Source organism: Lepidochelys olivacea, assembly GCF_965140295.1.
Source record: "Lepidochelys olivacea isolate rLepOli2 genome assembly, chromosome: 2".
NCBI classification, from domain to species: Eukaryota; Metazoa; Chordata; order Testudines; family Cheloniidae; genus Lepidochelys; species Lepidochelys olivacea.
The window spans coordinates 241240085-241263714 of record NC_140412.1 but is presented as its reverse complement, the minus strand read 5'-3'; the positions used below and the strand labels follow the sequence as shown (position 1 = coordinate 241263714).

The 23630-nt window shown below is 38.0% G+C and overlaps 1 protein-coding gene across 3 annotated transcripts in view; it reads left to right on the top strand.

Annotated features, from left to right (window-relative positions):
- KIF5B (kinesin family member 5B) overlaps positions 1-20656 on the top strand; it is a 67673-nt gene extending 47017 nt beyond the window's left edge. For 2 of the 3 annotated variants that reach the window (XM_084620690.1, XM_084620689.1), the window contains 11 exons: positions 164-352; positions 5490-5607; positions 5981-6042; positions 6129-6238; positions 6948-7049; positions 10031-10091; positions 10185-10256; positions 10363-10467; positions 10940-11156; positions 14787-14919; positions 17651-20656. In XM_084620690.1, the coding sequence (XP_084476816.1) occupies positions 164-352; positions 5490-5607; positions 5981-6042; positions 6129-6238; positions 6948-7049; positions 10031-10091; positions 10185-10256; positions 10363-10467; positions 10940-11156; positions 14787-14919; positions 17651-17657 (1176 nt within the window). In that variant the 3' untranslated portion in view covers positions 17658-20656. The remainder of the gene's footprint in view (positions 1-163; positions 353-5489; positions 5608-5980; positions 6043-6128; positions 6239-6947; positions 7050-10030; positions 10092-10184; positions 10257-10362; positions 10468-10939; positions 11157-14786; positions 14920-17650) is intronic. The other variant, XM_084620691.1, reaches the window with a different exon arrangement.
- The last annotated feature ends 2974 nt before the right edge of the window (positions 20657-23630 follow it).

Here is a 23630-nt window from a genome sequence, read left to right as displayed (position 1 = left end):
GTGGCTACGATAAACGTGGTCTGAAATTGAATAGCAGTGCAATGACTGTGTACTAGGGACTAGGCATTTCTGTTTTCTGATTGTACTTTGAACTGCCGCATCCCATATTTAATATGAATATTTTGATCACTTAAACCTTTCAAATTCTGAATTTCTCTTTCAGCAGCCTGAAGGAACTGGCATGATAGATGAAGAATTCACAGTTGCAAGACTGTACATTAGCAAAATGAAATCAGAAGTGAAAACCATGGTAAAACGCTGCAAGCAGCTAGAAAGCACTCAAACTGAAAGCAATAAAAAAATTGAAGAAAACGAAAAGGAGCTGGCAGCTTGTCAGCTTCTTATCTCACAGGTAAATGTTGCATTACTCTAGCTTTGCTGATTCAAGTCACTTTTGAAACATGATTCCTGTGTTGGTTGGTTATCAAGTTACTGGTCAGTAGCTAGGTTGCTCTCACTTAACCTATAGCATACAATTTTGAAAATAGACAAACAAGGTGGATGCGGTAATATCTTTTTATTGAACCAGCTTCTGCTGGTGGAAAACCAGCTTTCGAGCTTACACAGAACTCTTTTTCAAGTCAGATTTTAAAAATAGTAATTCAGAGGTTTTGATCTGAACTTCTTTTTGTAGAACAGGTGAGAAATCAGGCATCCGTTTCTTCAAACGGTCTTAATGGTGTATTCCTCAACCTGTTTTTAATATCGGCAATACACTAAAGTGTTTAAGATTATCTTTAAAAAATCTTATCATTCTTGATACAAAGTGCACTGAGAACTATAGACACCAAGGGATTAATGCTTCCTGTGAAACATGAGAGCACAGGTATGTGGTTTAGGATGTCTTAAAACCCCACTATAGGTCCCTAGACTTAAATCTCCATTTCCATAATTTTCTATTTAACACTGAAACGACATTCTTATACTGGGTTAATCTTTCTTTGTGACTGGCTGACATTCTTTTTGCTGCTGGAGGAGTGTTGCATACAAATAATTTCTCAAAGCTTACAAAAGCTGCCCTTTTTCTGAAGTGCTCTGAGGAGACAGCCAGTTTAAACACAAATTGAAAGGAGGAGGGGAGGAAAGGCATCAGGGTTTAGACACAGTATGAGGAGGTTATCACAGTAGAAGTGCTCTCTTTTTTTCGTTTGAGCTTTTCAAAAATTTCAAATTAACTGTCTATATGTAACAGTCTGGCTGTTCCCCTAATTCCTTTCTCTGTATGACTGGTATGACTTTATCTCCACCTTATAGGGAAAGCAACTTTCCATTTCTGGGTAGATAAATCCTCAAGTGCAACAGGGTAGATTGATTGATTTAAATCAGGGCAATTTAAATAATCATTTTGAATCAACTTTTCCATTTATACTTCAGTTATTTTCTAAAGAAAGATGCATTGTCATTGGTTGATCTAACCATTAAAACATGTTGATTTACAACTAAATAGAGCCTCCACACTAGATTTGGTACATCTTTTTGATACCTAGGAAGCTACACTATAACTATATACATTTATTTAAGCAACTATATAGCTTTATATTTTCAGATTCTTATTAATTATACATTTTAAGTATGTTAGAAAATGGTGAATGAAATTTTATTTATTTACTAGATAATTAACTTTTTGTTTGATGTGTGTCAAGCTGCATTAGGATGGTAACTGGTATTTAAACAAACACACACAACCACATATAACATTTATTTTTATTGAACAAAATAACCTTAAATGTTTTGGATACATAAACTTATCAAAACATGTTTCACATTTACAACTCTGTTATTTATTAAAGAAACAAGTATTAACAATAGTCAATGAATTAAACTGATTTTTTCAGGTCTGCTGGGAAAATTTTCAAATATGCCTAAGTAAAAGTGACTGGAGCTGAAGTTCCTACTCACCTAAGTCTCTTGAAAATGAGACAGAAGTCTCTTACGTTACGTAGGCTGTCCTGCAGACTTTTAAAACAGTAAATATCATCCCCTCCCACCTCATTTTTATTCATAGGCTGCTTTTTCAACTCCCAATCAGTTTGTCAACTTTGAATGAGTCCAAATGAAGAAAATATTCTTTCTATGCCTGCAGAAGAAGCTAGTGCTGTCAAAAGCTGGGTTAGCATTTCAACAATGTCTGGTTCTACAGACTTCCATCAGTTCATTGGTGTGACTTTCTTTAAAACAGCAGCAGCAGACATGTACTACTTGAGTGGTTCACCTCCACTCCTGAAATTTAATAGGTTTGCCATGATTGATGGGTGATGCCCTTGTTACAGCAGCATCTTCTCCATTACTTAGGTATCTACTCTGGTACTTTGGGTTGAGAATATTGACAAGAAAATGAGATGGAGTAAGTCCTTGATCCATTCACTTCCTTACTGCCTGCAATTTAACTTTTGTTATTGGGGCATTTCTTTCTTCAGTGTCTCTTGAAGTACACTTCCAAATTTCAACAGCATCAGCAATACAGCAGCAATCTTTCTGCAGTTTGTCCAAAGCCATGGAAATAAATTTCAGAGTATTCAGTTCCAGCTTATTTTCATGTCTCTTAAATCCATACTTTGGCTTAGATAGTTTCATTTGTTTTGTCACAATTTTCCTTACAAATTGTCATCAGAATAGGCCAGTTCTTAATAAGTAGCACAAAACAGTCAACCACTGAATTCCATCATACGTCTTGGAGGAGAATTAATTTGGATCCTCCTGCTCTCTTTAGTGAAGCTGAAGCAAAGTGGTTGTTACGGAAGTATTTTGCTCTTTCAACATTTTCCTTTATTCATGCAGTTGTATTTACATCTTTGGCTGAAAGATGCACCAGATGAGCGTGGCCCCCCTGTTATAAGTTTCAGGTTCCCTTCATTATCTTCTAGATTTCTTCTCATCTTTACTACATTTACAGCATTGCCTCTGACAAAGCTATGCATTTGACACTTGAATTTTTGTCCAATTTGTTATAGCTTTTACTGTTTCTTTTAAGTATTCTGATATATGGGCATTTACTGATTGCTCCAATTATTTCGGTAAGATAAACAACCACATCTTGTGTTACACAGCACATATTACTGGATCAGTGTGTGCATGGCTAAACCATCAAGACCGCAATTAACAAATTTCCTGTCAATGTTTTTTGCACACGGTTCATTTCCTTCTCATACACTGTATCCAGCAACCTTCCAGCAATGTCTGCTCTGCTGGGTTGAGTATAGCCTGGTCATATTGATTGTACCATATCAATAAAATATTTGTTCTGAACAAGACAAAAGGGGAGAACTTCATGCATAAATAAACCATGCATTTTTTTCATCTATGGAGTCTTGCTGGAATTTGCTGATCCAGGTGATAAGTTCTTCCACGATTTTACTGGATGACGAAGAAAGTCTCCCTTTTTTGTTTTTAAGCAGGTGATTTACTCTCTGGTGTCTGTTGTTAGTTGCAGCACTGCTGGTAATACCAGCAGATGGCTCTGAAGCTGTAGACATTGCAGATGGATGTTCATAACTCTTTATGTCTAAGCTGGGCCCTGAAACAAAATGTTTAAAAAAAAAAAAAAAAAAAGTCCCACTCACGCTGAGTATTACTCAGTGCACTTTTAAAGCGGTGCACTGAGATTTGTAAATTGATTCAACGTACTGCAGCTGTTTAAATAGTATAACTTATTGTAAACCCAACTTCATAGGGAAAATAATAAATCATAAGTATTATCTAAATCTATTTAAGTCTTTATTTCTAGCAACATACCAAACAGCTTGGGGAAAAAAAAATTAAATGTTAAAATTCATGAATGCCTGATAAAACTTTACTGTTAAACAGGAAATCTGCATCTAGGATATTTGATCATGTTAGCAATAAAAAATTGTCTCAGAAGTTCAGCAGTTACTGTAAAATGTAACTGATAACTACTCCCACAGCAAACTAACATACCAAACATTTGAGCACACACACTTTGAAATTCATAAGGAATCAAGCCATCCAAAACTCAGCTTAGATTACTGTCAAAAATTTATTATTCACTAGCATAGTAAAACATGGTAGGCAGTGCTTAAGAATGATGCAAAACTAAGTTGACCAATCAGTTGATCCAAATTGTTTCAAACATGTCCACATCATCTTCAGAGTCATTGCATTCTGAGAAGCATTTTTCATAATGTTTCATTCTGACAACTAGATCTTACATCTTGGTTGCACTGTTTACATTTGGCACATGTTCCTTTTTTTATTCAGAGGTACAGGGTTTTCTTGAAAATGTTCCCAAACAGGGACTATGGCGTGCAGCCACAGCAGTTTTTTCCTCCTGTTTCCAGGTGCTGAAATCAACAGTAGAGGCTGCACTCAAATGAATGTCATCCCTTCTTCACAGTGTCCTGCTTTGACACCAGTGTTGCTCTCTTTGGGTTATGTACACTACGTCTCCCTTATTACATATCTACGCCATCACTACCTCCAGAAAAACAAGGGCTAACAACAATCCAGGATTGTTGCTTGTGTAACCCACATGCCTTTTGCACTGCAGTATTTTGTTTGGAGACAGAGGGAGCCAATTGAGAAATTAATGGATTTCTGTTTGTAACTCTGTGTACACATGCCATGAGACAGAGCAAGGAGGTCATTTACCTGAAGTGTCCAGAACCATCAGGAAGCAAGGGCTGGTAGTTACTAGGCAGATCGGTGTTTGTCCATGAGCTGGAGAGTAAGTTTCAATGGAAGGTGGAATCTTAAATATTCATAATTTGAGATCACGTGGAGAGAAGCTATAAAACAGGAGTGGATGATCCTAATGAGATGCATGATGATGTCTCCTGAAGTCAGAGGCCAGATTCCAGTGCCTGTGATGATTTTGCCAGTCTCTTGCACCAAGTAGCACAGCCCCTGGATCCCCCCACAGGATCAAACCCTTAAACAGTATATGATGTATTATGTCATATTTATAAAGTTTGACCTTAAAAGCTAGATATTTTTCCCCTGACTTTCTTTATAGAGAAAAGCAGCATTTAACTCAGTTCTTGATAGACTCGTGGATTCAGCATATTTTTTATTTTAATATTTTAAGAGATTATAATTTTAGGCCTTAACAAATCTTGCATTAGATTCAGATTTAATTGTAAACAGGTTTATTTTTTTAAATAATTATTTAAATAATATATTTAAATTTTAAAAACATTTTTATATTTTTCCCAAAAAACAAACAATTTTTTATCCCCCTGATGTGCAAAGATAAAAATCTGTAGCTTGCCTTTCTCTCATTCCATCAATGTATTTACGTGTGAGCAGAGGTTTTTGAAGTATTATGATAGTCTGTACAAGGCATACTATGAGGGTCTTGATCCTGAATTGGGTCAAGCCTTCCTTTTTCTAAAAAAGGAGAATATTGGTATGCATTTGGTTTTCAGATTAGTTATTTTTGCCTTTTAAAATTTTTAATATTTTAAGTCTTGCATGGAACTTCATTTTCATATGCCTAGTTTAAACGTAAATTAATCTCGTTTTCATTCTGAAAGCATGAAGCCAAGATCAAGTCACTGACAGAATATCTTCAGAACGTGGAACAAAAAAGGAGGCAACTGGAAGAGTCTGTGGATTCCCTTAATGAAGAACTAGTCCAGCTTCGGGCACAGGGTCTGAATTATTCTTTATATTTAAGTATGTAACCATTAATGTGGCCATGCAGTATGCATAACTGGCATTGGAGAAGATATGTGGTTAGTGTTTGTCTTATTAAGATAGCAATCTAGTGCTATATAATGTGTAATTTAGAAGTATTAGAAAACAAAGTAAAGTAGTTAGAGATAATGTATTTGGAGACACTTGTCTGAAAGAACTATTCAGAAAAGGATTAAGATACAGATATAAGACTGCACCTTAATCTGTCTGCATACGAAAAACTTCATGCAACCTAATTCAAGGTTTAAAATGAAACGTAAGTGTAAATCTGATAGTTGTTCCTATGATTGACTAGGCTCTGTAACTGAAAACTTTATTTTCTCATTAGAAAAAGTCCATGAAATGGAGAAGGAGCACTTAAATAAGGTCGAAACTGCAAATGAAGTCAAGGCAAGTTAATGTATTTTGCTGTTCCTTAATAGTTTTATATAAAACTTCATATTTTAAATAGTAAAACAAATATTTTTTTTCTATAGCAAGCTGTTGAGCAGCAGATTCAAAGCCACCGTGAGACCCATCAAAAGCAAATTAGTAGCTTAAGAGATGAGGTTGATGCAAAGGAGAAGCTTATTACTGAACTCCAAGAGTAAGAGTTGTGCTGTTAAAATATTTTATTGATTTTTACTTAAATTTTTATACCTAGCAGATTACTGAATTCCTTAGGATATTAATTTCTGGGTAATATTTGATTATTCTGATTTAATTAGTTCTTCAGTTAAGTCTTTAACCATTCTTCATAGTAGTGAGTAGGATAACTGTGGTGTCACCTGAGGTACAGTGCTCAAAGCAAAGAATGTCACCTTTTTTTTTTTTTTTTTTTTTTACACTGGTCTGTTGGTGCTGAGTTTCAGGGTTTCTACAAGTGATGAGTAATGAAAAAACAATGGCATTTAGCATTTGGAAATCCTAACTTTAGTGTGGATAAAATAAAGATAATATACTAAGCATCTATTGGTATAGTGAAAAAACCTTTCCAGCATTGTAAACCTGTTTAATGTGAGCATGATGCTTTGATAAAGAGTTCATTCATTTGACAGATCATTTCATTTGCTGATCCTCTATCAGATGATCAGTCCTGCGTAACAATTAGTTGCAAAGATTTCTGTTTAAATTTATAATGCAGTCTGAACAGATTCCTTTTGGACCTTATAATCCTTTATTAAAGGGAGCAGAGCACTTTCTGTCTCAGTTTAGTTTTGCTAAGAATGGCATATAATGATGAAGACTTGGAGCATTGTTGGAGTATCATTATGTTTCTATATATTTGTATATTAATCCTAACTTTCTGTGTCCAGCCAAAACCAGAAGATGATGCTTGAGCAAGAACGTCTTAGAGTTGAGCATGAGAAACTGAGAGCTACAGATCAGGAAAAAAGCAAAAAACTGCATGAACTTACGTAAGTAATAATCATACTTCAGGCAAGAAAATGTGTGGCTGCAAATCTGAAAATTGTAAATACTAGTGAGCTGAAGTGGTGTGGGAGATGTTCATTACTTAACACATTACTAAGGATACGATTCTGTCACAGAGGTCACGAGTTCTGTGACTTTCTGTAGACCTCTGAGACTACTTCTGAGGCAGGGCCGGAGCAGCTGTCAGCCCTGGGCTGCTGGAGCAACGGCTGCTGGAACAGCTGACTGGTGGCCACCCGGGGGTTGATGGAACAGCTGGCCACCATCCAGCCCTGGAGCAGGGGGCAGGCGGAACTGGCTGGCGAGGGGACACTAGAGCAGTGGCTTGGTTGGGTGAGCAGCAGTGGTCAGCCCCTGCAGGGCTGGAGCAACTGCAAGCCCCAGCAGCTCTGTTTGTCTCTCTCTGCCCCCCAAGGTCGTGGGCTTCCATGAATTTTTTTGTTGTTGTTGTCCGCAGCCTGTCCCTGACTTTTACTTAAAAAAAAATACCTGTGACAGAATCTTAGCCTTACACATTACTTAAAGCCTCCAGAACTCTGCTTATTCTGGCTCAGCCACACCATCTATAGTCATGATAATTCCTCCAGTATTAGAATGTTATATTAGTTTGGTGCCACTTTGCTTCAAAGAATAGTCTGTGTTTTAAGAGAATTGTTTTCCCTCCCCATGGCAGCCACAGTTACTTGAGGTTTTTATTGTGATTTAGGAATTCCATTACTGTTCTGAAGTGGAAATGGGCTACTACTTGTAGGATTGTTCACTCATCTTTAATATTTTTTCTTCCTCTCATCTCACTGTTCTCCCCTTCCTCTTTTTAAAAATCAAAGTCTGAAAGTGTGACCTCATTCTGAGGCACCCCTCCCCCACCCCCACCCCCAAAAATAAACATGCTACCATTTAGTTGGCTGTAATGCCATTTCTTTATGGGAGAACCATTTTGGATTACCCACATGCCAAATTTAAAATGGGTAATGGTTTGCCCAGTGCATGCAAGATTGAATTCTCGTATAGACTTCTTCAGGAAACTAAATAAACTGTTTAAGGGAATTGGTTATGATGGCTCAAAATTGGATGTACAAATGTAAAAAGAAATTTCTCTAAATGCCTCTAGCCAGAGGAGCTCTCATGGATATCTTTTTAAAGACTTTGTCCAAAAATTCATTGATTTATGTGGGGATTGGGACACAGAACATATTCTAGTTTACAGAAAATTGGTGAGCATGTATTTGGAAGGGTTACCAGAGAGTTGAATGCATTGTTTTATTGACTGACATGGTAGAACTATGTAATTTACATTTACTGGGTGTCATGTTTTGCCCTGTAGTATTGTAGTTTTCCATAAAGACAAAACCTGAAATTTTTATTCATGCCTGCAAACTTGTAGGAGATTTTAATTTTGTGTAGCTAAAACTTGAAAATCAGTTATGAACTTGGTTACATTGGTCTGGGAGCTGCTGGTTAGTCAATGACCAATGGCAAAACAAAATCCCTTTTAGAGTGATGGCAGCCAAAGTATGTCTAAGGTCTAATATTATCAATCATCAGAGATTTTTAAACAAATGCCCTTACACCAGTGGAAAACGCAGCTTTGTTTTATATCCTGGTAGGTTACGATTTTTTGGCCCATAAAGTCACTTCATTCTAACTCTTGCTTTATGTCCACATCCCTAAAGCTTCAATTCCAACACAATTTTTGTATCTGCCATCTTGAACTGTAGGAGTTAGAAACTCTGGTGCTGTATTTATACCATCTGAAAGCAACTTGGGACCAAATTATATCAAGCATTAATCTCTTAATCTAGCAGTTCCTCATACAGTATGCATAACTGAATCATATGAAGTTTTGATGGCATGAAGTGTAAGATTATCACAATTAGATGATTTTAAAGTGTAGGCCAAGGTATTCATTTTTAACTTTTTACAATACAGTACAGTATCATAAATGTGCATGGCCTTTTCAAACCAAAGACCATGCTGAATACTAACAGTGTAAAACTTCTCTAGTCTCAAACTCAAAAACATATTTATAAATTTGCTGTGGCTCCCTCCAGATGAGATCTGAAATGTAGTTGGAGCTCATGAGCGTTTCCTGTTGCAGCATTAGAAGTGGTAGAATAGCTTAATCAATTTAGACTTTTGGTGATACTGGGTGGGAGGAAAATGTTGTTATAAAGACAGGAAAAAAAAACTTGCAAAGTTTGGTTTCCTTTCTCCTTAAACCCAACACTGATTCCCTACTTTTCACCCTTCACTATGTTTTTGATCAAAATACAGTTCCTGGGTCCTTTCCCCAGTATTCTGCCTGAACTCTCCAGTTGCCTCATAATTTGAAAGAAGCTGAAACCAGAGCCCTTAACAATAAAGTTGATGCTTATTTCTCAGGAACGAATCTTAAATAGGATGATTGAGAGAGCCCTATAATGTGATTGGTATCATTAGGCTGTTGTATCTTTTGGAAAATGGAAATCTGAACTGCTCATATATAAAGAAAGAAATCAGTAAAACAACATGAAAAGTTTTTTTCAAATTGAATAAATCCCTCAGCCCACCCGCACATAATATCTGTTATCTCCTTGACCAGTCAATGTTAGAAATATTTGTAGGAACAGTAGATCTTTCCAAGCAATGGCTCTGGACCTATAATCAGAACTTTTCAACCTCTGGTATGTTAATATAGCTGTTTTAGGATGTTCTATAACTCAGCTGTCTGAACTGACTTATTAAAATCTCTTTTAACACTAATTGTATACAAATTTTCTCACCATATCCCTGCTCTTCTGGTCTTGGGCTCTTGAATTCTCTGCCATTTGTGACTGATTGTAGGGTGGTTTTGCACTTTGCATAATTAAGGACTTAATCTCCTTTCATTTTGGAACCTAAAATAGGATTTATAAGGTTTGTATTTTACACAAATATAAATGTTTAGCTGTATTAGTGTATATATATATTGTGTTTTGATTGTTAGGGTTATGCAAGACAGAAGAGAACAAGCAAGACAAGATTTGAAGGGTTTGGAAGAGACTGTGGTAAGTTATTACAATGTGTACTTAAGATAAATGCTTGTAACTTTTGTTCCTGTTAAGAATTGTAAGCTGTAAAATACTTATTTATTGTTTTAGGCAAAAGAACTGCAAACACTACACAACCTTCGGAAGCTGTTTGTTCAAGATCTGGCTACTAGAGTTAAAAAGGTAACATGGCATGATAGCAAGACTTGTCTCTATTTAAATGTGGTAGTAAGTAAGTGAGCCTAACTAATTTAATGTAATGTATCACTCTTTTCTGTTATTACCATAGAGTGCAGAGATTGACTCAGATGATACGGGAGGCAGTGCTGCGCAAAAACAGAAAATTTCCTTTCTTGAGAATAATCTTGAGCAGCTTACAAAAGTCCACAAACAGGTATAGTAAAACTTAAGACTAAATGAAATTAACTTTAGAACTTCAAAAACTGTTCCTTGTTCGAGATGTATTTTAAAGGTATAATGCATGTGTACATATTTGTATCCTGGAGTAGTTGTTCATACACTTCAGAGATGCTTGCTTGTCTCAAATTTTAACTTCAATTTTTAATATTAAATACATAGACTAATGTATTCCTGTGAAGGTTTTTTACAATTTAGACTGAAATGGTGGTGTGTTTGTGTATATATAATACAGTGGTATCTATCTATAGTTTAAGTGGTATAGTTCTATTGACTCTTAATACTTAACAGGAAATTTTACTGCTCATATTTATTATTTTAATTAGTTTATTCAGTTTAAACTTTCAACAAAGTAAGTGTTGTCCCGTCTATTATGGTTACTTTCATCTTGCTACAGTGTAATTATTATTTTTTCAGGGAAAAATTAAAGATATTTTGCTTATCCTCAGCTGGTACGTGATAATGCAGATCTTCGCTGTGAGCTTCCTAAACTGGAGAAACGACTTAGAGCTACAGCTGAGAGAGTTAAAGCTTTGGAGTCTGCACTAAGGGAAGCCAAAGAGAATGCATCTCGTGATCGCAAACGATATCAGCAAGAGGTAGACCGTATTAAGGAAGCCGTGAGATCCAAGAACATGGCCAGAAGAGGACACTCTGCACAGATTGGTTAGTAAAGAAAATACCGCAGTTTCCAAACATGTTTTGGTTAACTTTTCTTTCCTCTCTATTCTTCTTCTTTTTGGATAACTTAAGGCCAAATTCTGTCCTGCATACATGCCTGCAGCTCCTAGTAATGTCAGTGAGAGTTGCACATGTGAAAAAAGGCAGGATTTATCACTTAGTACAAAAACTGCAGAAGTTAATTTCAGTGTACAGTACATGCAAATATTTGTAAGTCATTGCTTTGTTGACGTGATTTGTCTCTTCGGTGGGTGGGCTTTCACACCATATAAAACCTCACCTGCACGGAACAGTAACTACCAAGGTGAATGTTCTGTCTCCTTTAAAAACAAAAGTTTGAACATAAACAAAAAATTCTATAATTTGCTCTGCAAGTCTTTGTTATACTTTTGTGATGGCAAGATTACGAAGTGGCTATCAAAACAAGGGAAGGGACAAGAAACTTAAGTGTACTTAATTTCATTAGCAAATTAGTAATGCCTTTGCTAAAGTAACAAACACAATTTTCACAGTACTTTTTTGGTAATTGATTTGCTTAGTTATGTATTTTGAATAGAAGGATCTCATCAAAACTTGACTCTCATGTCTCTCTAAAACTGGAAAATCCAAGGAGAAAATGCAAGATCTAAGACTTCTGTAATTCAATGTTTTGAACTTAAACACAACAATCCTCATCAACTTCCATTCCGAATGCAAGGTCCATTCTTTCAACTTTGTCTTCTCTAATATCAGTACAAAGCAACATGTACTTCAAAACAAACAAAAAAAGCCCAATCTCAAAACACTCCATTGCTTGCAAAATTTCCCCTCTAGCGAGGATGAGAACAAAACCACATGTGATGGATGTTACTCAAATCTCTTAATGCAAGACTGTAAGGCACTTGGATACTGTGGTGGTGAGAACCGTATAAGAACATGGAATAGAACATACATTTTATTAATTTATAAAAAATTACCCTAATTTCCACTCTAAACAGTAGGATAGGTACAAGTTACTATGCGCAGTAATTATCATAATCTGTAAAGCCATTCCTCTGCATGCTTAAATATTGAAGGTGCTTGCCAATCAAAATATAGTGCTTTTTACTCAAGGATTTAATGCTGTGGCTTAGTACCTGAGCAGCTATCACCTACCATGATTTATTACACAACATAAAGAATAAGATGGTATCATCCCTAAAAAGAGGATGTTGCCCTGTGGAATTTGTTGCCAAGGGATGTTTGTGAAACTATAACTGGGTTCAAAAAAGAATAGGTAAGTTCATGGAGGATAGGTCCATCAATGGCTGTTAGTCAAGATGGTCAGAGATACAACCCTGTGCTCTGGATGTCCCCAAGTCTCTGACTGCAAGATGCTGTGACTGTATGACAGAGGATGGATCACTCAATAATCACCCTGTTCTGTTCATTCCCTCTGAAGCATCCGCATCTGCCACTGTCAAAAGACAGGGTACTGGGCTAGACAAACTATTGGTCTGACCCAGTATGGCCATTCTAATGCTGGGAACAGAAAGTGATGAAAAGAGTTAATCTCTCTAAAATGTCTTGCATTCACAGAAATTGGTAAGGCTGGGAAGAAATGTATGCTCAGAGAGCAAGTTCTGTATCCAAAAAATGGTATGAGTCACTAGACAACTCTTTTATAGCTCGCATTAATCCAAAATACCAGTTATTAAACAGGAGTTCACTTGACACACATTCTTCTATTATTTGTGTGAAGTCACTGAAAACAATTCTGATATCCGATCTAGCTAACCTGAGGGTGGTCTAACACAGCATTATTATCCATTTTTCTTGTGTTATACAGTAACAGCTTTCAACCTCAGATTTCAATGGCAGATTAAACAACATCAAGAGTATTTGCTTATTTAAACCTGAAAACACAGTAGAATCTTGCCAATCAGTCTATATTGAAAATGGATTTAAAGATTTGTTGCTCAAAGAAGTAGGAATCTGGAAAATTTTCTTTGTGCTGCTGGGGTGGGGCCAGTGCAGTGAGCGAACGTTCCCCACTGGTCAATAGCAGAGCACCACCTCATCCACTAACCGTAATCCAGTCTTCACTGAAGCCCTGAGACAGGACTGGAAAAGCTTTTCCCATCTTGCCTGTCTCCCCCAAAAGCCATACTTCTGAAATGGGATCAGGATAAACCCTGCAGAAAGTGTCTTATGTTTGCTGCAGAAGTAGGGGGGAGAACTGCTGTATTAAAATGGTTTTGGTTGTGCAGACAGTAGTTTGCGTTGAGGGGGGAAAATAGTCCCTTATTTCTGCTTCCTCTTAGATCACCAGAAGGACAAGGGAATGGGGAAGATTTGAGGGTCTCGTTCTACCTTTGTCACAGAGCATAGGGAGAGGCCTCTGATATGCTAGAAAAAGGCCCTGGGCTGATCTATTCAGAGAGTGGCTTTCTGTGAAAGGCCAACAGCTAGCTGGACAGGGAAGCGGGGAGGTAAACTATTTTAGTCCAATTTTATAGAATTGTGCATGCAGATTTCTCTGAGCATACCAACTTTAACTGTAACACAAGCACAGAGCTTCTTGTGCTTCCAAAATCCCAGTTTTAGAGCTGTACCCTCTCTCCTACTGCTGAGGTCAGCTAGGCTTGAGAAATTGCTCCAACTTCAGAGCCCTAAGAGGAGAGTGGGACATGTCCTGGGCCTATTTTATGATTTTTGCTATAAATTGGGAAAGGATGAGGGAGAAAAGGCCCTTCCCATGTTGAGTTGCTGGAGAGTGATGGTAGTGCTCCTGTCCCTGATCTCCCATTCTCTCCCTGGGGGGATTCCTAAAGAGGAAGAGAATCTGTAGCTCGATAAGGGCCATAGCTTCATTTTTGTCAGGGCGTAGCAGCTGTTTGCCAAGATAAGACTTCACCCTGATAGCTTTCAGCCTAGGCCCCAAAACTTCTCCAGCTGGTGCTGTCAGCTAAGAAGATACCTAGTCAGGATGTAAGAGAATGCATAACCACCATGAACCCTGTTGCTATATATGGTGATCACACTGGCAGATCTTTTGATTCAGCTTTTTGAAGGGAGGATCTGACAGCAACTGCTGAATGCCTGATGTGGTACACCTTAGCCATTAGCAAAAAGTTGGCACCTCCACCTTTGGATATTGCACAGCTTCTGCAACTGCATAACTCAAGAAGCTCAGATATAACAACAGCAGAAACTTCAGTAGCTTGTTTTCTTGATGAGGCAGAATCAGCCTGGTTGGCCCTTAAGGCACAGAGTAACTGAATTTGCACATAGTTCTTCACCTAGTTGGTTTTAAAAGATACTTAAACATCTAAGAGCAAGCTTTTGCCTACAACAGTTGTTGCAGCCTTGTGAACCTAATTTTAATTATCCTAATTAGCATTCATCTGTTTCATACAACCAATCATATGATACATCACCTGAGTATAACAATGTGGTTGTTATAATCCCCAAAACATCACTTCCTTAGATTTTAAAAATGTTTTTCTCATTTTAGAAAGCATGATGCAAATAGTAAAAATATGCATTTCTCAGGGTGTCATAAAACAAAATATTAATGAATTTAAACAATAAAAGGTCAAATGATTAGAATTGCTTGGTATATGATTTCTAACAGTCACATTTTATTTCGTGTAGCTAAGCCTATCCGTCCCGGCCAGCATCCAGCAGCTTCTCCAACTCATCCAAGTGCAATTCGTGGGGGAGGTGCGTTTACTCAAAACAGCCAGCCAGTCACACTGCGTGGAGGTGGAGGACGGCAGGATAAAGTGTAAGTTTCTCTTTGTCTCTAAGGTGCTACAAGGACTCGTTGTTTTTTGGTGATACAGACTAACATGGCTACCACTCTTAAATCTTTCTCGGGGCTGTTTTTTAGTGTCTCCTTAAATTACTGTATTTCATAGTTTGTGTTCGTAATCCATCCAGCTGTGTAAACAAACCACTTGAATATTCTGTGGTTATATCTTGCAACTAGAGGACTATGCTAAAATATGTAAATAAGCAGCCCATACTGTTGCCTCCTTTTGTACACCAAAGTCCAGTTGTGTAGTAAAGGGGCAGTTCTGGGGTTAGGAATCGTACTTCTAATTGAACAAAATACAGAAGCTGTAATGTATAGATCAATTTGCCACAACCATACTACATAAAACATCGAATGTAGATGTAAAAATACTCTTGCTGTTTGAGTTGAGTTCTCAGTGTTACTTTTTTAAAGTACTATACAAAGTGCTTCAGTGGTCAGATTTTCAGTAACTGAGATTAGTATGTGATTTTAAAAAAAGCATGAGAGTATATATTACAGCAAATGAGCACTTACTGAAATCAGTGGGACCCTTCACATACTTAAGTACCAGTGTTGATATGGGGCTTTAAAGCATATTTTCACACTGATAGATTCATGGCAGGCAGTTGGTTGCTCCCCTTGCTCACTGTAAAACATCGGCCTCATTTTGAGTATTCCATCTGTCTGAGCATCTGCTGCACAATTAGTTTTCTGTATTGAAACTGTCTGCGTCTTAGGTTGAAGCACAGTTAGAGCCCTGCAGGTCTTCAGATCCTGTATATGTAATAAATCTCTCCGTAAAGACTCAGAATTTGGCTTTTATCTTAGTTCCATTCTTTCCTAGTTACTATTAACATATTTTCTAAAGTTTTCCTTTACACTGGTTTAAGTTATTGAAGGCTATTAGGGGTTATGCTTTTTGTTTCTGGGATTAGAGAGGGGCCAGGGAACAGGAGTGTGAAGTACAAGATTTTCAAGTCCAAGTCTCTTAAGTATCAGACAGCGAACTGATGCTGGCTGTTGATTAGCACCTAGATACCCTGGTGATTGGCTGTTTTATAAATACTCAGATCATAGTTCTCTCCCATTGATAGAATTTGTATATTGACTTTCTCTTACTCTCATTGCCTATTGAGCTGTCATCTCACTTGGAAAAGAAAAAGAACTTCCGCTCTTCGTAGCTGTATACTAGTTGGCATTGGGAAATTCAAGCAGGTAGACTGTTAGCTGTTAGACTGAGTTCTTAAGTTTAGCAGATTAGCCAGCTAAGAGAGATAAGTGACATAACTTTTGAAGCCTTAAATTTTTGTTGTCAGTGCTAAGAAAATCACTTCTGCATTAGGTTATTGCAGTGCTCCCCCCGGGGGGAGCGAGGGGGGGAGGAAAAGAGGGATAGTCATCTGGGCTAGTTAGAAATGAATTTTTTAAAGTTTTTAAAAAATGGAAGAGTTGTGAAACTTCTGTTTAACACTGGGATCTGCAGACCTCCCATTGATGTCGGTAGTAAGTTCCATGTGTCCATCAAAGGCATGGTAATGGCCCCTTGTATTTATGCTTTTCACATTTAATTTTACAGAGTAAAAAAACATTACCAGTGTATGGACAAATGAAGTTGTGCTCTCTTTGAGCAGTTACATCAGTTTTACCACTGAAAACTCATAAATTACTCCTCAGTGTGCAGATCATGTCAAAAACCTTATCACCTGTTCCTCTCTACCTCCCCACTTTCCAGCCACCCAACAATGGTATTTTGTTCTGAACAGGTGTGTGGCAGAGTGTGTGGGAGATTGGAAATGTAGGTACATTATTTAACCATTTCTGCCAGGGTTAGTATGGATATTTCACACTTGAAACTTACTGAGTGGCAGGCTTTTAGGGGTCTTGGAAGAAACAGGGTGTCCACTTTTTAATAGGTAATGTAATTTAATTGTTTTCATGAAAAAATATTAATAAAACAAAAGAAGGGTAATTATTAGTCTACTACCCTTACAACCCAGCCTTTTGGGGATGACTAGTGGGTAAGGATGTCTCATTCCAAAGACCCCCTTCTTTCTAAAACAGCTGTAAAGATACAATTTGAAGAGCATCTTTATCAGGTGCTGCACCCAACCGCCACCCGCCTCAGTGAAAATTTTACATGCTGAAAACTGCCAAAATATCAGTTCTAAGTAGCTGCCAAATTTGTATACATGGGCAATGGTCATAGGAAGTATTGGCATATTATGTGTTTGTATTAATGTAAGAACAGCCATACTGGGTCAGACCAAAGATCCATCTAGACCAGTATCCTGTCTTCTGACAGTGGCCAATGCCAGGTACCCCAGAGGGAATGAACAGAACAGGTAATCATCAAGTGATCCATCCCCTGTCGCCCATTCCCAGCTTCTGGAAATAGAAAAGAAGACACAGGATAGAAGTCTTTTTTCCTGCCTTCCAGGGAATTGGCTACATAAAACAATCGTAATTACTGCAAGCTACTTATCTTCCTGTAAATTGTAGACATCAAGGTATTTAAAACAAACATGCCTGTTGCTCATTTTGACATTGTGAGGTATAAAGCAAACTTCAGACGGTCAATTTGATGAAACCGACTAAAGGTTGAAATGGATAGGGATATTAAAAATAGCACTAAGCACCTTGTTCTTAATTAGTATAAATGATTATATTTCATGTCATTGGCATATGTTTGCATATCTGTTTAACTGTTTTTTCTTTATAGTTGCTGAAAAGTAAATGAAATATGAAGATGATTGGATATCATGCAGAGTGTGTCATTCCATGACAATAATCTCTCCCATTGAGGATTGTAGGATTATTTTTTGAAAATGTATAAAATATACCTGGCCTGTACAGCGCTCTCCCCTCCTACAAATTCTGCTGATTTCCCAACAAAACTAGAGTGCAATTTTGGCGTCTTGAAAAATGACATGTTACTTCAAGTGTAGCTCTGTCCATTACAGTTTGTCTTTCATGTCTTAAATTTAGTCTGCACTGTGCCAAGTTGAATGTATGTTAAGAAAATCTTAGTTCAAATTTCCTAGCTTAATTTGTGTACATTTTATTGTCTGAGGGAATGTGGAACAATGTTGACATTTTTTTTCGTTTTTTTAATTTTTACCACTTTAAATAACACTACTTTTCCCACTCTAAGTTAGAACAGCACTGTGCATTGAAGTTCTCCTTAAGTGATGTTCTATGTAGCCAGGACTAATATTATTTGTACAGTGTGAAAATACTGAAGTGTGCTTATGACAGCTGCCATCAGGCACTTAAATCTTGAAACCACAGAACTAAAGATTTCAGTTTGAACAAGGCTGTTTAACTGTTATCTCATTAAGTACCTGTAATGTTATTTTGAGTTAAATACTGTACAAGTAACAAGAGTAAACTTAAGTTTACATGGGAAAAGGCTTTGGCAATAGAATATTTCATCTGTCCTGTTCTTTATTCTATGCATAGCTTGATGGAATGAAACCATTCTGCTTCATTCTGATGAGCTTGTTCACTGTCACCTGAGTTGGACAAATGGATATTTTTCACTAATTTAGCATACACTGAAATGAGCTAGAGTAATTTAGGATTCAGTTCTTTTGTTTCCAATACTGTATACATACTGGAATTCTTGAGATGAAATTTAAACTTTCAATTTGAGAAAATGAGTCAGTTGAAGAGCTGGATAATTAATTAAAATCCACTAATAATGGAGGCAAAGAAACATTTTCATAGCTGATACAGCCAGTAATCCCAGAGACGTATGTAAAAACTGTGCTAAACTGAATTGTATTGTAATCTGTTTACTTCTAGAAATATTTAAATGTCTACTCTACAGTAGTTGTATCAAACTTTTTTCTTTTTCTCTTTGCAATATAGTTCTGTAGGATTGGCTAACAACAAATAAACTGTTTTGGTTTTGAGCTGATTTTTCAGAAGTTTTGAGCACCCATAACTTCCACTGAGATTAGGATCAGGCTTTTAATGTGGTAATTTCATCATTTGTGTAATTTATTCCTAGGGTTTTAGCCACTATATTTTTAGAACAGTCCTTCTCAAAAGATAGAAATGTTACCAGATCTTTGAGAGGGAAGGAACTTAGCGATATGAAAGAGAGTTCAAATAGTTTTGTCCTGAACCAGTTAACGTTATCTTTAATATTAGTGGTCTGACCTTTTTTGGCTATTCATCAGGCATAATGGAAACCTAAAAGCTCCATAAGGACCTCAATAGTAAATCACTTTTTAAAAAACTTTTTATACAAAGTAAAATATTTGTGCTATGATATAGCATACTCAAATCTTAGACCTTAATTCAACATACTTTTTTCTGTTTCCTTGCTAACTACTGCAGCTTGACTTTTGTAATAGGTTAGATTTTTAAACCTATTTGTTTGCATCAGCCAGAAATCCTCAATCTTTTGGAGTTTTCAACCTTTAAAGACCTATTTTTGCTCTTTGGAGTGTGTTTCTATCAGTCCTAATCGTGCAAATTCTTCTGAAGCATGATAAAGGCAGCATATCAAGGAAAGAGGACAGTGAAGTGGCAGTTATGATAGATGGTTTTAAATGGAGTCCTCCTAATGGAAACAGCCTTGTCCATTATCTCTGAATATTAATTGCACATTTTCAGACCTCTACATATTTTACTTTACACTGGCTAAAAACTGGCTTCCTTGGAAATATTCTCAGATGAACAGGATCTTTTTCTCATGTAGATGGTAGTTTCATTCCTGTAAGTAATGTATCACGGGTATTGGTGCTGAACATTGCTGTGTAATAAGCAGTAAAATAAACTGTAACTAGCATGTAGCTCAAAATGTACATCACTTTTTTATATCTAAGCTTTTTTGTTTTAAGCTTTTATGAAGTTTACCAAGAATTGCAACTTACAATTTTCAAAGGAATGGCTTTTTTGTTCTTTTTGATTCAGTTATGGTAGGTCATATGGACAGGACAGTTACTGTTTTGTAAATTAAATCTGTAATAGACTGTTAAATGCATTGCTGTTTCAATTTGCAGTCTGAGTGGTTTTTATTTTTATGTTCCTCTGGATCATATTTTTTAAAAATGGTTTAGAGTAGGAACTTAAATAAAGGAATAATATTTATTCATGGTGAGCAACTAAATTATTTGCATAACTTAAATACTGACTCACTGCTGTGTGTAACTCTAAATTTGACATGAGATGACAAGTCTACCTGTGGAACACAGTGACTTAATTTCAGTACATGAAGATGCATTAAAACATAATTGGTTTGGAGAAGACGCCATCTAGTTTTAACTTACCTGCATGCTGTAAATGTATCTGTGTTTAAATAAAGAGGAAAAAAAACTTTGAAATGTAGTGAACTTTATTAAGACCTTGCAATAGTGTCATTGAGTCAGCTTCATATTAATACTTTTCACTTGGCAAGACAACATGTATTTTGTTGTGGGTTATAATCATTATACTCCACTTTATTAGAGCCTTTGTTGTGTAGTTAATGTCGGTTAGTGTAGGTGTTGGAAAAAGATTATTCCATCAGTCTTAACAGTTTGCGTTTTTTCACTCTTGTAAATTCATGTTATGAAAAGCTTCCAAGATTGATTGCATCTTATTCATGACAAGACTTTTAAATATGGTGTGAGCTGCTTCAGCAGTGGATTTGTCGACCCACCACAAAGACAGAGGCATTGATAGTATATGCTGTTTTCCTAAATAAACTGATATGGAGAAAAGAGCTTGGATTTGATTTCCTTTTCACCAGTATCTTCACTGACTCCTACAGTTGCTTCTAATTAAGTATGAAATCAGGATAAAGCCAAAATCTCTCTTCTCTCCTCCTCTCTTCCTCCCTCCCCTCACCCCCCCCCCCCAAAAAAAACCCCACCCCTCCTCAGAATGATTTGTAGGGGATTTGCTTGATGTAGAAAACACACAGGCACTCTAAATACACAGGCCTATGTGGTAGGTGTGAGAAACTTCTAGGTATAGAGACTTCCCTAATTGCTCAGTGCAGCCCTTTCACTTGGCTTGTCAGTAATAGTGGTCACACTGAACTGGCTAAAGTCTGACTACAGCAGCCAGTTCCTTTTTCTTAAAAATGGGATAAAAGCACATCCATGGATATTAACTGCTATTTTGCCTTTAAAATACTTCAGTACACCATTTCCTGGTTATGGGAGAGAGTCATTACCAACCTTCCACTACGTCCCCTTGGTTAGATTATGTTTCATAAACTATTCTAGAGGGCAGGTTAGAGTGACAGTGGGGAAGAGAAAGTATGCTGACACTGCTTCTCTCCCTCACCCCAGCAATTTGAGGAATGCAAAAAATGGGTAACAGGGCAGGAGTAAAGCAGTCTGAGGTCATAGGCACAATGGCAGCATGATGTCCTCCCCATACTGTGGCTATGCTCTCATGCAACAACAGAGGATGCCTTCCCATTCTAGACAGGGATGGCAACAGGGAATGCAGCAACAAGGTCCCCCTACTTCAAGAGCCAGAGGGCTGCAGCATGTGAATCCCTAGTACTTTTACCGAGGGTATGTCTACCCTTAAAATGCTACAGCAGCACAGCTACACCACAGTAGTGCTTTGGTGTAGACACTACCTATGCCTGTGGGTGGGGTTCTCGTTGGTGTAGATCAGTGTTGATCAAACCGTGGGGCACACCCCCTGGGAGGGGAGGTGCAGAGAGAAGGCCAGCCATGATGCGGGGCAGGGATGGAGCACCATGCTTCCAGCCACACTCTGCCCTCAGACCAGCTCTGTCTCCAACCCTGTTCAACCTCCACCCTCAGCTCCACTCGTCCCCTCAGTTCTATCCTTGGCTGTGCCTTCAGCCCAAGCTCCCCAGCTGAGGAAGCCTTGGCTGTGTAGTAATTGGAGAGGGGGGCGCAGACAGATTCAGTTACTGGTAAGGGGGGGGCGGTGGCAACTGAAAAACTTTGAGCACCAGCTGTGTAGATAATGAACTTCCCTGAGAGGGGGTAGCTAAGTTGATGGAAGAATTCTGTGGACCTAGTGCTGTCTACGCAGGGACTTAGGTCACCATAACAATGCTGCTGAGGGCTGTGGATTTTTCACACACTGAACCAATGTAGTTAAATCAACCTAATTTTCTAGTGTAGATAAGCCTAAATGGACTGGGCCTATTAAACTCTTTTCCTGCTGCGCAGTCCATTGTAAAGGTGGCAGAAGGCTCCACCAGAGCAGATGGTCTTGGAGTTAACACCCCAAATGAAGTGAATGGGGCAATTCAAATCTAAATTATTGCTTCCAGCTTTCTGCCCACTTCTGGCAGATGTCAGTACACCAGTCATACTCCATTCACATTTTCTACACAATCATGAGGTGAGAAACTTTTAAATGAAAGCTGACTGAATCTGTACTCACATGACTCCAGAAACTGGGGTTTTATGTGCAGACTTATAGTACGTATGCCTTGATCTGGGCTTGCTTCAGCAGCAATGCAGGAAAGAAGCAAAATAAGAGACACACAAAAATCTGCCCTTTCAGCATCATGATACATCTGAAAGATGGCCACTTTGCACAAAAATTTTCAATACTATAGGGTTAAGAGGTCAAAGCAGAATTCAGCCTCTGGATCCAGTTACCTCAGTTTGTTATATTTTTCTCTGTCCACATTATTCCAGATTAACAAAATGCTTTCTAGCTTTACTTAATTAAAATGTTGCATAAAAACAGGAAAATAAGAGGTAAGGGAGGTACTTTATTTTAAATACTGCTACCAGTCTTCTCAGCCTTCTCTAGGCCTTTAGACTTCAAATCTAATTTTACTAGACCTTTCTGAAAGCAAGACAATTTTCTCAAAAGCCTTCCTAATTGACTTTTTTTGTATGGAGCCATGTATTATACAGCAGGATAAGTAAAGGATAGTAGATAGAGAAATAAGCATGAAAGCAGTTTCATTAGTTCTCCTGGGCACAACCAACTGATCGAAGATCACTTAATCGATCTCTAAAACCAAGTACAATTAAACCCCTTTGTCATCATCACAATTCATGGCAAGAGCACCTATATTCCCCTTCATGATCCAGCAAGGGTACTCACTCACTCTTTAGGCTTCCAGCACCACAGCCCTTACATCTCTTGGGTGGAGACACATGTCATGCTCCCTTGTGACCTGTGTTCCCTGTAAGCTGTGCTGCGCTGTTGGGCGGCCACCCAGGAGAGATTCAAGTGCTGCCTAGTTGACTAGCCGAGTGTGTACAGCTGGCAGCATGTGTTGAGGTGCTCCTTCCCCCGCTGCTTTGCAGCCACATTGCTCCATGCTGCACCTGCTCCTGGGACCCTCCTGCTGGCTGTGCAGAGTAGGGCGGGAAAGAGGAAGGTGCTGATGTCAGGGTGACCCCTTCCTCTCCCCGCACCTGTACCCCATCTCCACAGAGTAGGGGAGAGGGAACAGCCTGGCTCAGGAGGACTTGGAGGTGGAGCTGTTGCAATCTCAGGTCTGAACCATGAGTGACTGAGTGCCTTTCTTAAAGAGATAGTGCATGGTTTCTGAGACTTTCCCAGCAGCCAGCTCACACAGTCTCACTCTCACACACTCTCTCTCTCCCCTGCCTCCCCATGAGAAGAGACAGCAGGGCTCAGGACAGAGCAGGGGAGCCTTCTGTGAGTGCCTTAAAGAGACAGCACACAGTGTCTCTAAAAATGGCCATGTCTACACTACGAAAGTACTTTGATTTTACAGAAGTCAA